General features: G+C 47.0%; 1 protein-coding gene across 1 annotated transcript in view; it reads right to left on the bottom strand.

Annotated features, from left to right (window-relative positions):
* SLC24A3 (solute carrier family 24 member 3) overlaps positions 1–17,326 on the bottom strand; it is a 472,071-nt gene that overhangs the window by 128,129 nt on the left and 326,616 nt on the right. Inside the window, exons 4-6 of the mRNA XM_026502959.4 lie at positions 6,179–6,253; positions 2,839–2,923; positions 2,352–2,455 (exon numbers count right to left, since the gene is read on the bottom strand). Of these exons, the coding sequence (XP_026358744.2) occupies positions 2,352–2,455; positions 2,839–2,923; positions 6,179–6,253 (264 nt within the window). The remainder of the gene's footprint in view (positions 1–2,351; positions 2,456–2,838; positions 2,924–6,178; positions 6,254–17,326) is intronic.

Raw genomic sequence — 17,326 nt, 5'->3', positions numbered from 1 at the left:
GAAGACCTTCTCCCTGACCTTCCCTTCCTTCCCCACCTGGCACCTCATGGATGTTCCACTAGTTACAAGATTCCACCAACTTCTTGGCCAAACGATCACAGTGACTTACGGTGGGATTTGGAGGTGAGAAGCACATGGATTGTTATTCTTCTGAGAGCTGATAATGGCATCTTTTACTGAGCATTTCCCATGTGGGCTGACTCCTGCTTAATGCTGAACATGTTCTCTTTCACCCTGATGGTGATGCTAGGTGGTGGGTGGGCTTATCCCCACCTGCTCCATAGATTTGAAAACAGGCTCAGAGGAGTGGTAGTCACTTCTCCAAGATTTCACGGCCAGCAAAGGGCAAAGCAGGGATTCAAACCCAGGCCAGTCTGATTCCCGGACCCATGTTTTTTCCAAAACATAATTTTGCTCCCTCTTCAAAGACTTCTGGAATTCTACAAATTGCAGAAAGAAGAGAGGTGAATTGCCTTAGCAATCTCCAAGTGGGCACAAGACAAGGAAAGAAACAGAAGGAAGTGCTGGCACCCAGAAGCATCACGTGGGCAACTTCTAACAACATCGTGGCGGCTACTTCTCTCTACGAGATGAGCTTGCAAAGACCTTCTAGAGGGAGGAAAGTGACTGAGACCAGCACGTGCTGAAGTCTGGGAAGCAATCTGCCTTTTAAGCAGGTGTTCTAACCAAGCCAGTGATTAACCGCATTGCTAATAAATTATGAATACAAATGAATGCAAGCCACTTCATATGTAATTAGTTGCCTGGCATTTACTAGATACCTCCCGGTCACTTGTTTCATTTCTTTACGTTCCTTCTCCCTCTTTGGGCTCGCCTTTCCATCAAGCCTCAGGTACAAATGACTAATGAACTAATGACAACACGAATAACAGCCAGGCTAATAATCATACTGCTAATGGTGACAATGCTAATTAAGAGAGTGTGAACAGCAACAGCCTCTTCTGCAGGATGTGGCTCTTCATCTCCGCAGGGCAACGAGACGACGGCCAACAAGATGAGATCCACGCAAGTGCAAATGGCACCGAAGGCAAAGGTGGAGACTCGTTTTTTGTTTTTTGGGTTTGGGGGGGGCACTAACTATATTTATAAGAGCTCTAAAAAACACCATATTCTGGGTCCACAAAATTTAAGACTAGAGATAATGGATCAAAAGGATGAGAAAAAAGAAAATGTCAGTTGGGCAGAACTCAGTCATCACGTATGGACATACTTGTGGGCTCTGGAGCCCATTCCTGGTGAGATCGAGGTATCCCTCTGCCTGTCACCCACAAGCAGCCAACCCATCAGGCAACCTGAACAAACTGATGGGCATGAAATGGTGGCAGTTAGAAATGGGCAGTGGAGAATGGCAATGGTGTCCCAGAGGCCTCCTGCAGAGACTCTCCAGTCTGCATTAGAGAGACAGGCAGGGTGGGCACCCCTGGCCAGCTGAGTGGACAGCACAGGGGCCCAGAAAAGGATGTGGAAGGATGTTTGAAGGCATTTTCTTTAGACTTCAAACCATCCAGCCACCTCTAGCTGTGTCCTCCACAGTGAGGGAGCTGGTTAGGATCACCGGTTCCTCAATAATGCAAGCAGAGTGCTCTAAACGGGCTTCTAGAAGATGCTTTTCCTAGAAGACATTCAAAGCCTGGATGTCCAGGCAGAGCTCAGGATCAAAGTTCCTATGAGGGAATCAGGACATCGGGGCTGGCCAACCCTTGGGTGCCTCAGCATTGCCCGGGCTACCAGCGAGCCTCGCACTTAGGTGATTTCTGGGTGTCTTCCCAAGGCTTTCCAAAACAGATACCAGACCCTATGACACTCCCTGGAAGTAGAACAGTCTCCATAGACAAAATGCAGGCATGCAAAGCCCCTCAGGATCCCAAAAGTAAGCTAAAGTAACCATGTAAATAAATTGCTTAATGGCTGCCACAAAACTGTCCTACGCTGTGACAGCCGCGAATGGTTTTTAGCAGAAAGAACACCTGTCGTTTCCTCCCTCTCTCTCTTATTTACTTTATCGCCAGTGAGGCAAAGCCATACCTTAAAATTTTTTAGGTCATTGCAGTTCAGATCCTGACATTCAAAATGAGCCTGACACCTTCAGATTCATAGCCTGCACTTCGGGTTGGTTAATTATTGATGTGGACGCCGCGCTCCGCATGCCATCAACACAGAGACCAAACAATGGTGCCTGACAGTCTCCAGTCCCAGTTGGGCAGCCTCCTGGGGCGTGAGATCCCATGTCGCCGCTGCCCGAGACCGCTGGCCCCCATGCTGACGGTGCTCCCGCCTCACCTCCATGCCGTCCCCTCCGACCCCATGCCGCGTTCTGCTGCCGGCCTTACCTGCCCAGCGAAGAGCCCACAGACACCGATGATGCACAGGATATTGAACACCGCGGAGCCCACAATGGTCCCGACTCCCACGTCGCCCTTGGTAATGAAGACCCCTGAAACAGACCTAATGTCAGCCTGGCTGTTGTGGCCAGTTGCATTCCAACGTGGGCGTGAGGGAGTTGTCACAAGTGTTAGTTAGACTGTTGTCAGGGTCCACAGGAAACAGCCGAGGACAGGATAGAGTTCTAAAATCTGCATTGGGGCTATTGCTTCATGGGGTATTGGCTCAGGAACTGGGACACACTCATGCAAAGTGAAAGCATCACTGAAGCAAAAGAATAACAGCAACCACAGAGGGGCGGGAAGATGGTGTTCTGATCCTTGGGGTCTTGAGAGTCTCATTTCCTATTAGCCAACCCACTGGAAGGCTGTCTGTCCCCACAGCCCTTGTCCTTAGGAGAGGGCAGGGCTGAGATGTTCCCCGGTCATCACCTACCTATGACGGATGTGAACAGCTCTGGGGCCGAACTGCCGGCTGCCATGAACGTGGCCCCGGCCACATCTTCACTGAGGTGCAGGCGCTGCAGAGGAGGAAGGACAAAGCACAGGTGAGCTGGGATTCCCCTGGGAACAGAAGCGATCATGATTCCTGAGGTCCCAAGCTCAGGGCCTCCCATAACCCTCCCACCCCCCAGCTCGGCCTTTCCTGCACCATCCCCTGCTGGGACACAGCTCCTCTGGCCATCCTCCTCGGGGGTGGGGGCAGGGAGAGGGCTGCATATCCCTGTGAGTTAAAGGCTCTTGACAAGATCTAGGAATTCCTAACCCAGAAACCCTGGGTGTTGTGCAGATGACAGAGGGGGGTGGGGTGGTCTGGTGTGAGGCACAATGGGCACCCACCTCCTTTCTAAACGGTATGCCACTCACTTCCCTCAGTGTTCCCAAATAGCCTTACTTCTTAAGAGATGCCCAAATCCACATTTTTATGCAAAACATCCTGATTTTTTTTTTCAATGCCATGCCTAGCACAGGCTAAATGAGGATCCTTGTAACCAGTTTGCAAGTCTTGATTCTAGGAGGTTACAGTGGCTTTGGGGGTGGAGGGTCACCCTCCTGAAACCTACTGCTCATCATTAATGCAGTCTTGAAGCCCTGGGTTTGGGAGGATGGGGGGTGGGGTTGAGACTGAGTGGAAAGGATGAGGAGTCCTGCCAAGATGTCCTATCCAATGAACCCTCCACGTTACCCTGTCTGTTAACCCAAAAGGTGATCTGCAAGAAGATGAGACAAATATATATATATTTGAGGCTGGTCAGCCTGTTTAGCCTTTCTGCATTCAATCACGACCCAGAACATAAGCTGCGGCTGTCAGTAACTAGCCGGTTCCCTGCTAGGTCCCAGCCGGGAGATGCGAGTCTTACAGAGTCCTTCTTCCCAGCTGCACTTCCTTGCTCAGCCATGGAGGGGCAGCATGGCCTTGGCGTAGGCCACTGGCTCCACTGACCAGCAACAGGCTGCAGTGGGAGCCCTAATGGAGCACACTGATCTGGAGTCCTGGGGATCCCTCATTCTGGACTGAACAGCTCAACTTCACATGCGGTTCTGAGAAGACTCTAAGATGGAGGCTGTGAGGGGTGCAGGTGAGTCCCCTGGGGCAGGTAACCTAACCAGTCCCTGAAGGTAACCTAACACAGAGCTCACACTCAGTGGTGGTGGGTCAAGACTTGCCAGGAGCGGTGAGCCCGGGACTGCTGTGTCTGTTCCAGCTCTGGGTCCCTGATGGGCATTAGGTGTACAGTCCACACCCTGAGCTCATCTCCAGCTCCCCTCTCTCTCCTTCATCCACTGAGTTTGCTTCTTCCCCCATGTTTCCTTACATCCTCTCCTCTCTCATCCCTAATTCACCTGGGCCCTGGCAACATCTTGCTGGATCCTCCGAACCACCAGCTAGGGAGGGGTAGGGTCTTCCTGCCTCTGGACGCCTCTATCTATCAGAACATAGTTGTCAAGAGCCTTCACAGCTCCCTCCTGAGCCCTGGTAACCACTGATGCCCCAGCCTCGCCTTCCCCAGGGTTCCCCAGAGGCCAATTCCAGTCCTGAGTTCTCGAGAGCTCAGACTCGTCTCTGCACAAATATCCTTCCTTGAAATGTGTTGCCTTCAAATGTGAAAATTGCCTCCGAGGGCTGTTCCAATCGTGCCCTTGTATGAGCCCCTCTCTTGCCCCCCCCCAAAGCCCAATCAAGGTGTCCCTCCCCTTTCCTCTCTCTACTTTCCAACTTCCCAGAACTTCCTCCAGCCCCCTGTGGGCCTCACCCGGAGCTGCTCTGTGCCCTATGGCCCGTGGATGGCAAGGACCATGCTCTATTTCATCTCACGTCCTTCCCAAGGGGGTGTGCTCACAGGTGCTATGGATTTCCTCTGTGGAGTAGAACACCTCCTGATAAGAATACGTACATGTCTAGAGCAGGGTCGTATATTTGCTATAAAAAACAGTTGTGTGGGAAAGAGAGTAGTTTGCTTTGCATAATGAACAGAGCACCAAGTGGTGGTATTTCAGAGATCACAAATGACCCTGGTTACAGGTGCTTCAGTGCCTCCTCTCAGGCTACAGAAGGTGACCCTGTGCTCAGGTGACATTGCTTGGGACAAAGGGCTCCCACATGTGCCCACTGTCCATCTCAGATGCCACCACATCGCTCTCCTTCTCCTTCCACCCAACAAAAGAACCTATCCCGGGGCCCCTCCAGGGCTCCTGTGGCTCTCTTCTCTCTTCTCTCTTCTCTCTTCTCTCTTCTCTCTTCTCTTCTCTTCTCTTCTCTTCTCTTCTCTTCTCTTCTCTTCTCTTCTCTTCTCTCTTCTACTCTACTCTACTCTATTCTATTTTAGTACAAAAATCAAACAAACTTCTAGGATGTACAAGAAATTGCTTAAGTGAGCGACCTCCAAGGGCGGTTTCTGGACCAACAGCCTCAGCATCACCTGGTCACTTCACAGAAATGCAACTTGGGTCCTCCGCTGCCCTCCAAGAACTAATGAATCAGACACTCGGGGAGGTGGGTGGGGGGAGAGGGAAGGGGAAGGATGACCAAGTCTGAGAACTCTGTGAGGACACGAGTCCCAGATGGGAGGCGTGTCTGGGAGAGAGCCTTTTGGAAAACAGGATTCTGAATTAAAAATAAAACGAAGTGGAAAGCTTCCAGATAAAGGAAACTACATTTCAAAACAGACGGAGATGAAAGAGGCGAGGGAATGGAAGTGTTCTAAATACGCTGAATATTTTCTGATGAAAGGGCTGTCACTTGGTCTTCAACCTGGCATTCCCAGGCTGAGTGCGAACAGACTCCTTTCCTGTTCTCTGGCCAGTTCTTTCATCGTCTCGCTTCTCCGGCCTCTGCTTGGAGCATTTCTGCACATGTACAGAGGGGCAGGATGATGGAGGTGTATGGCTAAAGACCTCCCGCTCTGCGAGGACCCCATGAGGGAGGTCACAGTTGTGGAAGGAAACAGACGAGGGAAGGATGGGGGACGTAGAGGGAGAAAGCAGGATTTAAAAGAGGAAAGAGAACTGGGAAGAACACACATAGCACTACGAGTTGCCAAACTGAGCAGGCAGAGCCAGCCACATGGGTGATAGCCCAACTATGGGTCAGTACCCTGACGTTCTAAATGGACTGATGGAGCTTTTGTGCTAATATTGTTGGTCGCTCAGAAGCACTCTAAAGCCTGGTGCTCCTGCACAGGTGGCATGGAGGGCTCCCCAGGAGCTCAGTGAAGGGGGCTGGAGCAGACAGGTGCACTGCCTCCCCGGACATGCTGAGAATATAAGGCACATACCTCACAGATCTTTTCCAAGGAGGGGACAAAGAAGTCATCACACACAATGGCCAGCGCGTAGAACATGTACATAGCCTGGAAGAGAGGAAAGAAGGGGTTAAAGTTGGAGTCAAGGCAGAGCCATATGGTGAGGGCCTGGCTACCCTCTGCTTCAATAACACCTTCTGGCATCATGGATGCAACATCTTACTCAAAGTACAAAGACTGTAATGCCTGGGAGGCCCTCTGCGATCTCATGCCTCCTCTCTGATCTTATTATCTACCACTCTCCCCCTCATCCACCAAACATACTATGGATGCCTGCCACAGGGCCTTCGCACCTGCTGTTCCCTCTGCCCAAATCATGCTTCCCTCAGATGACCTTGGCTCACTCCATCATGTCCTTCAAGTCGCTGGTTCAATGTCAACCTAAGCAACGGACCTTGGACTCCCCTCCCTCACATTTCTTTCTATCCACCTTATCCTCGTTTGTTTTTCTTGACATATTAATTTGTTTGTTGTCTGTCTTCATTACTAGAAGTCCATAAGGATATGAACTTTATCTTATTTATCTCCAGCACTGGGCACTGTGCATAGTATGTGCTCAATAAATACACGTGCAATGAAGGGATAAATAAACAAATACTTCAACTGAGGTTGTTCACTGTGCTGTTCCCTGCAGGACAGGCTCTGCAATCTTGCTTCCTGTCGGCTATTACCAGGGAAAACCCTGGCCATAAATCACCTATCTACCTATTTAACTGCAAGTTTCTTCTCTAATTAGTAAAATCTTATTTGGATTCCATTGTTGGTTGACCACTTAGCATCTATCCTCCACTCCTTCCTAATGGGACCCCATTTTTATCCCAATATCCACCATATCCCCTGGGAAGGTGACCCCACCCTTTCCTCCAAGAGTAGACACTGACTGGCCCATCAGTATGCAGTATTTTACACTGATGGCTGCTGGTTCAAGGGTGGACACATGACCAGGGCTGACCCAATGAGATGGCAGGAAAGGTCTTATAGTCCTTGCCAGTGGGTGCCATTTCTCAACCTCTGGCACCAGTTATGGACAAGGAAACTGGGAGTCCTGACAGCCTCTGGCAGCCATCTTGAGGGAAATCAGACATGAGATGAAGTTGACCCTGAGTAACTTAATGGCATCACCAAGCCATTGAGCACGTGGTGCTGGAGCACGCCTGCCTCTGGACTTTGTAACGGGGCATTCTGGCCGGTCTGATTTGGAGTTTTCCTGTTACTTGCAGCCCAAAGCATCGAATGCATACAGCAGCTCATCCTTCAAGTTCCAGCATCCTTAGCAGTGACATCGCTTTCATGTTTTCATCTCTTAACATCTTTTCCTTTTGAGAACTGCTCCACCAGACAAACCTTCAGTCACACATTTCCAACCTCCCTCAGCACAGGGCACAGGCACATGACCCAGGCTAGCCACCATGGCATCCCATTCTGTGTCACGCAGTGGTGGGTGGGCAAAAGGTCTGCAAGGGGCCAAGGAGGGATTGACAGAGAAGCTGGGAGAGAGGGGCTCTCTCCTTATGAGACATAAACACCACCCAAGTCTGGAGCTTCTGGAAGCAGCTGCCATATAGAGAGAGCTTGTCCAAGAATGCAGCTCATGTAGTAAGAAGTCCATCCAAGAGATGGGACAGGTAGACAGACAGACACACCCACACACGGACACGCACACACATACACACATACAAACACACACATTCACACAGACAGACAGACAGACACACATACACACAGGTGTTCAATGACACCACATGAACTCTGGACCCAGGTCAGTCTAAAGCCAAAGTCGACTTTCCAATTTCATGAGCCAATAATATGCCTTTTACGCTTAAGATGACTTGAGCGGAGTTTGTCACTCGTAGCTGTCCTTCATGAAGCCTTCTGTAGCAACCCAAGCATGAAATGATCTCTCTGGCCTTTGACTCTTGGTTGGTGCACTATTTTAGCCATCTCTCCCCTATGCTATGAACTCATTTTCCTTTTCACACATATGTGCTTGGGCTCTCTGAACAGACTGTAAGATTCTAAAATGTGTCTTAACACTTAATTCTGTGGAAATATCAGACAAGTTCACAAAAACATATGCAGCGGGGATTTTCATTCCAAAATGCTGACTATAATAAATTATCAAAATGTAACAAAATATACAATAGGGGGTTGGTTATATAAACTGTGGTTCATCATTCAATGAAATCCTGCTAAAAGAGGCTATTTAAGTCCACGGTTAACAGCAAGAAAAGGCATTTATAATACATTGCTAAATGAAAAATATTAGAAAACAGTATGTACAATCTCTTTTGGGTATTATCTATTGTATAAGCACATACATACACACATACACACTCACATAAATATATTTGCATATAAGAGTTTGTAAGGCCATAAATCAAAATAGCTTCTCCCTCTGTTGGTGTGACTCTGTTTTTATAATTCCTGTCTATATTTTCTGTTTGTCCACCTTGAATTAGTATTTCTTGTGTGAATTTTGTAGGTGTAGAGCAAGGATTCTGTTTTACACGTTTCTAATCTCCAAGGAGCCTGGGATGTCTGGCATGCAGAAAAGCCTTAAAAATAACTTTTATTGATTGGTCTATTCATAATCTGTACAAAATTATTTGTGGATTTTTGGGGGAAAAATTAATGCTGTACTTACAGCTAGTAGATGAGTGAGAATATACATTTCCAAGTTGCAATGGACTCAACCCCTCTTTCGCTGTATGACTTGGCTGATCCAATGATATGTGGGCTTTATCATTATCTTGAAAGAACAGCCAGATGCAGATGTAGTAATTGGAATACAGAATTGCACATTTGTGAATTAAGCAAGATCTAAATAAGCTGTCTATAGCTACCACACTCAACTCACTGAAATAGCCAAGTCTATAAATCATCTCTTTAAGACTATGTTCCAATATTATGTATTGATCCTGTTGTGAAGCAAGAAGCTCCATCTAATATATCACAAATCAAGACTTGGATTGGGTTGAGATGTCAAGAGGTCTTCCAGGCTCTCTGTGCTTTCAAGGGTGATTACTATCACATTAATTCCCCTGCACAGGGGAGTGTGAGACGGGGATGCCCACCTTCGATTAGACACCCCTCTGGAGACCTGGAGGGGCCTGCCAGGCAATGGGGCTCCTTTCCAGCCAAAGAGCACCTCCTGGCCTGACACTTTGCTTAGAAGAAACTCTGCTCTAATTCCTGCCATGTTACCCAATGGAAATCAGATTCCTACTGGGAAAACAAATAAAATAGAACAAAGTATTGATGGGGGGGGAGGTGCTGTACAGGTAGAGGATGGGAAGGATAAGGAAATCAGTACCTTCTGATCAATTTTGCTGTGAACCTAAAAATGCTCTAAAAAAGGGTCTACTACTACTAATAAGAAATTAAAAAAAAAAAAAACAACAACCTAAGTAGAACAAAGGAACAAAATAAACATACAAAGTCGACCTTGAAGATATAACCTTGAAGAACCTTCAACCTTGAAGAAAGCCTGATGATATTGATAGTACCATCAATATAACTGGCCTGAACACTTTAGAGTGAGGCACTTTTGCATTAAGTTGGCCATTCCTATGGCCAAAGGATATAATAATATGATTGGTGGTAATGACTAATAACAATACTATTAACATTTGCTACTATTTGTTGGGTCAAGAAAGCCAGGCACATACTAGGTACTTTATGAGGACACCCCATGTAATTTCTCTAACTCCTGGGGGAGGCAGAGAGTTACTGGCCCCATTTCCCAGATACCTCCAAGAGTACGGTAGCTTGTCCAAGGACACATGGATGGCAAATGGCACGCCTAGGATGTGACCCCAGGACTCTCCGAGTCTTCCCACCGAGGCCAGCTGCGTCCCCCAACAGAGGCCATTCCTGAACTGCTGTCCAATCGACACCTTCTATCTTCAGTTGGCCTAAGAATAAGTTGACCTCTCGAACTACACAAAGGGAGGGATGGTTTTGGAATCCCAGCCATCCACTTCTGGAGGCTGCTGGCTGGAGTCACTGATGCTCTTTCTTATTTGTTTTTATTTTAAAAGCTTAATTTTGATTACATATTCACATACACATATACCATTTACATAAATGTATCAGTGTGATCAGCACGAACAGGAGTAAACCTTAGTTACCTCTCTCCTTGTAGCAGCTTCCTGTTTTCCTCTATAAATAAATGGACTATCAACCCTGTTGCAATGAACATCTCTAAACGTACACCCTTTTGCATTTCTAGGATCAACTTCCAGTTGCTGGAACTATTGGGTGATGTTCTCTTTTAATATTATTATTTTTACAAGGTGCACTAAAAAATACAAGACAGACTTAAACCCTCAAAAATGTTCGAGGTGAGCCAACACCCCGGGGCAGCAGATGTGTGGCCACGCCCCCTGGAACCTAAGCCTGTGGGCTGGCTACAACCACCAGAACAAGCATATGTGGGATGCTTTCCGGAAATGATGAGTGGGGGCGGGGGTTGCAGGGAGAGGAGAGGAGGGGTCCGTTTCAGGTTCAATTCCAAGCTCATGATGTCAGGGTCCTCACTTTCCTGGGAACTCACCGGGGCCCTTGCGGTGGGCATCTGTACTTGGGCACTGATTTTATGCTGCCTGGACCGTGAGCCCTGTTTTAGGTTCATGTACCTGGCTTCTCTTCTCTTGAAGAGGGCAGCAGCTGTACTCTCCTCACATTCATACCCCATCTCAGGGCAGGCTTGCACAGAATGAGAGCCCTGTTTATATGAAATGAATGTGTCCAAGCAGGGTGGTGCCCACAGAGTATGGTGTCACCTTTGGAAGCCATCAAGGGAAATGCCTGCATAGCACTGACTAGCACAGCAGCTGCAGAAGGAGAGGCAGCCTGGAGCCTTGGAGGAAGCCCAGGATGGGGTCAAGGACCTTGCATCAAATCCCACATTGTGACCTTGAGTGACTCTCCTTGCCTCGCTTAGCCTTCAACACGAGACCAATCACACCATGGTCTCGAGAAGTTAACTTCCAAGTTCCGACTGACAATATTCTTTGCTTTTCTAGGCTCCCTGGAACTAGCCATGATCATATGACGCAGTTTGGGTCAATGAGGATAAGGGACAGATGTGACTAAAGTGACCCTTTTTTCTGGCTTTGTACTTGAACGTAATGTCTAGAGTGGCAGCAGCCATCGTATGACCATGAGATAACAAGCAAGAGATATACACCAACATGCAAGGGATGGCAGAGCCCTAAGGATGCCATTCACCAGCTGCTCTAATGCCAGAAACCATCTTCCTCTGTACTTCTTATGTGAGAAAATGAAAAATGAATCCCCATTTGCCTCAAAGGCCATTAGGCAGGTTTCCATACTTGCAACCACGTGCCTCCCTGATCCTTTTTTTTTTTTTTAAGATTTTACTTATTCATTTATTTGAGAGTGAGTGTAAGCGGGCAGGAGGAGCAGAGGGAGAGGGAGAAGAAGACTCCATGCTGATCGTGGAGCCCTACACAGGGCTTGATCCCGTGACCCTGAGATCATGACCTGATCTGAAATCAAGAGTTGGATGCTTAACCAACTGAGCCACCCAGGTGCCCCTCCCTATCTGATTCTGGACATAGATGGTTCAATCTGCTGGGCAAGGCTAGTGAAGGGAGGCCAGAGAAGCCTCCACAGAGGAAGCGGCCGCTGAACTGGGATTTTGGAAGATAAATACCATCTCATCAGGTGGTTTCAAATGTTGATTGGGACTAATAAAAGCAGAGAAACGTTGGCCATAGTGGTTAAACTGGAAAGCACCTAAAGTAACAGGAAATTATCGTGGCCTGTGGCTTAATGGAGGTGAACAGGCTCTAGCTGAAATGTCAATATACATAAGGGCTTCTGAATTGTGAGGGCAAATGTCTCTAAACAGCGCGACATTAACCCCGCTGTTTTATGTGGCATCTACAGTCAGCAGTTTTCACAGACAATTTCCTTTTACTACATCATCTGCACTCATGTCCCTCTGTCTTTAATTTCAATGAAGGTGGTGCTGGACAAGCAATTCCTAGGGAAGATCTATAGAACTCTGGCCTTGGTGGAAATTGTTCTAAATCTCCCAGGGAATATGGTCTGAATACTAAACAAAAAAAGATTTCCTTTTCCTCTCTTTGTCTTTTTCATAGTTTCAAGTGATAATATATGATTAAACACGGGGGGGGGGGGTAATGGTATTTCTTTTAAAATCATTTCCTCCCATTACAGGCTTGTTCTCTAATGGCCCCAAAATGCCTTGGTGGGACTGACGTACATGCTCACTTTTGGGTTCTAATACCACTACAGAAAACATTCTCCTGGAAACACCCACCCTCTCTGGGGACTAGAGAGAAAAACTCTCAGCTTCACAGTCAGACTAGGGTTCTGCATAAGAGGATTTGGGGGAGGGGAGTTGCAGGGAAGAGGAACGTAGCAGATGACTATGTGGGCCCTCTCGTCCTACCATATTCTTCAGGCTTTATTAATCTAGAGCGTCTTTTGAATCTGCTTCAATTTGTTTCAAGACTTTTGATTTAACCTTACACAACGCAGTCAAGAAGTGCTAGGGCATAACTGCCTCCTGGGAGCCCTCCCACCATGACTGATGGGAGTTGGTGTATCAGTACCCCAGCTCCCTTGCCCTCTGGCACTGTCTCCCTGGGTTCCCCAGATGACTAAGCTTTAGGTAGGTGCCCACACTGTTGCAAACTTGACCACCCATTTTCTATTAGCAATCCTCCCTTCTCTGCCCCACTTCCTACTGCACTACTGATGTTTCTTTCCACCCCAGGGAGCCACTTGCATTCCAACTGTTGTCTCAGAGTCTGCTTCTGGGAGAGCCCAAATTAAAACAAGAAGGAAGGGGGTTAAAGAAGATTGAATGAAATGCAGTCTGCAATCAAGATGGGCCACTCTCAGAAACAAAAGTTTTCCAAAAATCCAGAGGGACTAGTGTAAGGGCATATAATTCAAAGACATCCATCTCAGATAAACACATTGCCAGCTACACAACTAGGCAAGGAGCTGGGCTGCCCCACCATGAGGTTCCCATTGTAGAAAGCCCTGGGTGACCTAGATGACTGAACGTGTGAGTGACCCTGCTTCTCCCTTCCCTCGCCCTAATTTCCACTGTTACGTTTTAAATCCAACAATAAAGAGTAAGCCTATGAAACCCTAGGCATTCTAACCTCGACCCCAAAGAAGACAGAGCCCCAGATCTGCACTCCTTCACCATGCCCCCCACCATGTGGCTCTGCTGTATCATGTAACCTCCAGAGCCTATACGTAATAAATCTTAGTTTTCCAGAGTTCCCTGATGGTTGTTGCCAAGGGATGCCTTGCATTCATAAAAAGAACCACAAAGGCCAATTCAGCCACAACGTTGGCTCTTGTCAGGGAGATGTCTGTGAGAGCTCGCCACAAGTAGCTGGGGCCCAGGTGTGTGCCCCAGGCACCCCTAGAAGATAGCATCACTAACTGTAGGTTGAGACCAACACAAAACAGGGACTCTATCCCTTAGTCTCACCCCCATGGTTGTTTTGTCAGTTGGCACTGTGAAGTTCTTTGAAACCACTGTCAACTGAAAGGGTTTCTCCTGCAGGAACTCAAATGCTAAAGGAAGTGAGTTTGGTAATGTACTTGCTCCATTAGCATTAATCCTAGAATTATGTTACTTGAAAGGAGTTTTATGATGGCCATATAATGCCCAGAGCTGATCAGTGTTCTTGGAGGTCACCACATCAGAGTGACTATTTTGGAGCCTTGGGAATGAGACATTTGCCATCTCAGGAGAAATAGTTTGGCGGGAGAAGAACAATTTTCCCCTGTGTGTTCTCTTCCTTCTGTCTCTCTGTTTCTTCCTTACCCCAAATTCCTCTCCCATGGTGTCCACTCTGAGATATTGGTTACTAAGTCCCTGAGGAAGTCATTTCTTTCTTCTTTCTTCTTTCTTTCTTTCTTTCTTTCTTTCTTTCTTTCTTTCTTTCTTTCTTTCTTTTTCTTTTCTTTCTTTTCTTTCTTTTCATTACATTATGTTAGTCACCACACAGTACATCATTAGTTTTTGATGTAGTGTTCCATGATTCATTGCTTGTGTATAACACCCAGTGTTCATTGCAATACATGCCCTCCTTAATACCTATCACCAAGCTAACCCAACCCCCCACCCCCTCCCCTCTAAGACCCTCAGTTTGTTTCCCAGAGTCCATAGTGTCTCATGATTCATCATTTATTTCTGTTGGTTGTTAGCTTCTCAAAAAAGTGGGGGTGATAACTGCCACTTCCCCTCCATATTCATTAAAGGAAAGTTCTGGGGACAGGTTTACGTGGCTGGGCTGATGCCCATGTGGTCCTTACAGGAAGCTCACACATTCTCCGTTGACCTGCACAATGGTACAGAATGGGACACTGGATTTAATCCAGCCTCACAGGTGGGAATCAAGCTCAGTAACTTGGCTCAGGTCACACAGCTAGTAGGTAGTGAAAGCAGGATTTAAACCCAGGGGACCTGCCTCCTGAGTCCATGCTCCTAACCATCACACCACACAGCATCTCAGGAAGATATGCCTCTTTATTTAAGGAACTGTCCTTTATATAAGCACTATCTACTTTTCTAACCTATGCCAGGTCTCAAATCCCCTTCTATGGAGATCTCCTGTGAGACGGGGGCTCTTAACCAGGAATCCCTGAACCCCCTACCCCACCAGGGAGGGCTCAGAACAACTTAGGAGTTTGTTTATGTGGATGGGAACAAATTGCATCTCTGTTTTCACTAGCCTCTGAGTGGAATTCAGCATTTCCTTCCACTAAGAATATAGGCAATAAGCCACAGTAGTATTGGCAAGACCTGGGAATAAGTCCCCAATGGAAATCACAGACCTTTCATATCACATGACGAGCACTGCAGAGACCACATGCATATTTGTCACTACTTCAAATATAGTTATGAAATCTGATGCTAGATCTTGTATTTAACGTATTAACAAAGAATCATGCAGGTTTCTACATCACTGTGTGCTTTAAAGTATACCAGAGTCATCTGGGAAATGCATACAAAATGAGGGTCCCACAGCCCAACTTACAGAAGATCTATTTAGCAGGTCTGGGTGGAGGCCCAGGGATCTGCATTTCTAATCAGCACCAGGTGCTGCTGCAGGTGGTCTAGGGGTTCCCCGGTCTATTTCTGCAGACCACCAGTGGGACCCCTTGAGAGAGGGTTAAGTCCAGAATAGTGGGGACGCTTGGTGCATCTGTCAGGGTCTGCATAGGAACAGAAGGTCGCTCAAAATGGTTTAACCAGAGAGAACTCTTTTTTAACTGCAGAGTTTGATGGAAGGGCTTACTTACAGTAGTACAGGCAGGGCTAAGGAAATGAACAGAGAAAGTCAGGCGTCCAGCGCCTAGCAACACAGGAAGCTGTTCCCTTGAAGTGGCCTGAAAGGGCAAGAGGAGGGAATCTTGTTGCAGCAGCCTGGTAGAGTGGGGATGGGCTGCTCAGCAGGTGGGTTCTCACAGAGGGTGGAGGGAAGCAGCTGCTGCCAGAGTCTGGAAAGCCAAGAGTGAGCAGGAAAGAAATATTCTGACCCCTCTCTTGTCCCTCCCCAGAGGCATGGAAGCCCAGGAGATATGGTCCTTATAGGCTGGCCTTCTGGGGTACAGAGTGGGGCAGAGAAGTGTAGACAATAAAAATGGGGGTGCAGAGAAGAACCACCTAGGAAAATTGCAGAGAGATGCAAAAAAAAGGGGGGGAACATGATGGGAGAGGGGGGCCAGAGAAGGAGGTGGAAAGGGACATAAACAGGTCCTTAAAGCCAACCAGAATTCATCCATGAAGACATCAGCCCTTCACTACTTCCTTCTCTCCACTGGGGATTTACAAAGACTCACAATAAACACAGATACAATAAAACAGTGGTAAACAAAAATAAGTGTAAAGCACTGAAGCAGAGATAAAATAAAAATACAAGTAGGAAGTTGTGATCAGAAAGAAAGAGAACACACATATAGCGCCATGCACACTGCACCCCACAGGGACACCCAGAATTGCTGCGGGTCTGGGGGACAGGCACGTTCTGGCTGGCTAGGTCTGAACCCCCAAGGGGGCTCTCTGACACACCCGTTTTTGGGGTCATGGGCTGAACTGCCTCCTGGGGTTTGCAGACCATTCCCATCTCTAAGTAAGCTTTTTTTTTTCTTTCTTTTCCTCACATAAGACAGAAGACAGCAAACCCAGCTGGGGGAGAAGGGCCAAGTTCTCTGAGAGGGAATGGATCATTCTCTTTCTCCATCGCTCTCTATAGATATATAATACATATTAGGTATATTTGAATTTTTAAAATTTAATTTTAACTTTTCTACGGTGGAAAAATATACATAATACAATGTTGACCACGTGAACCATTTTCCAGTATACAGTTCAAAGCCATTACACATACTCACATTCACATCCAGATCGTTATACATCTATCACCACCACCCATTTTGAGAACATTTTCATCTGCCCAGACTGAAACTCTGTACCCATTAAACACCAACTCCTCATTCCCCCTCCCTCCCAAGCCCTGGCAACCACCATTTTACCTTCTGTCTCTATGAATTTGACTCTTACAGACACCTCATATAAGTGGAATCATACAGTTATATTCCATCGCATGTATACATCACACTTTGTCTCCCTGTTCATCCACGTATGGACATTTGGTTTACTTCCACCTTTTGGCTATTGTGAACCTAGGTGTACAATTATCTGTTCAAGTCCCAGCTTTCAATGTTTTTGGGTAAATATCCAGTAGTGAAATTGCTGGATCATGTGGTGATTCTATGTTTAATTTTCTGAGGAATCTTCATACTGTTTTCCACAGCAGCTGCACCATTTTACTTTCTCACCAACAATACACGAGGAGGGTTCCCATTTCTCCACATGCTCGCCAACACTTGCTATTTTCTGTTTTTTTGTTTTATTTTAGTTTTGTGACAGTAGCCATCTGAATGCGTATGAGGTGGTGTGATCACAATACAGTTTGGGGTCTTGTGAATAAGTTCACTGGTGGCGAAAAAGTAAATAAAATCTCCCTGAAGCCCTGCTGCCAGGACAGGAGACAAGTCTGAGTGGAAGAGGAAAAATATTTCCTTGTTCCCTTG

The sequence above is a fragment of the Ursus arctos genome, unplaced genomic scaffold (assembly GCF_023065955.2).
Source record: "Ursus arctos isolate Adak ecotype North America unplaced genomic scaffold, UrsArc2.0 scaffold_16, whole genome shotgun sequence".
NCBI classification, from domain to species: Eukaryota; Metazoa; Chordata; class Mammalia; order Carnivora; family Ursidae; genus Ursus; species Ursus arctos.
The sequence above is the reverse complement of the archived record's forward strand: the minus strand, read 5'-3'. Positions and strand labels throughout refer to the sequence as shown.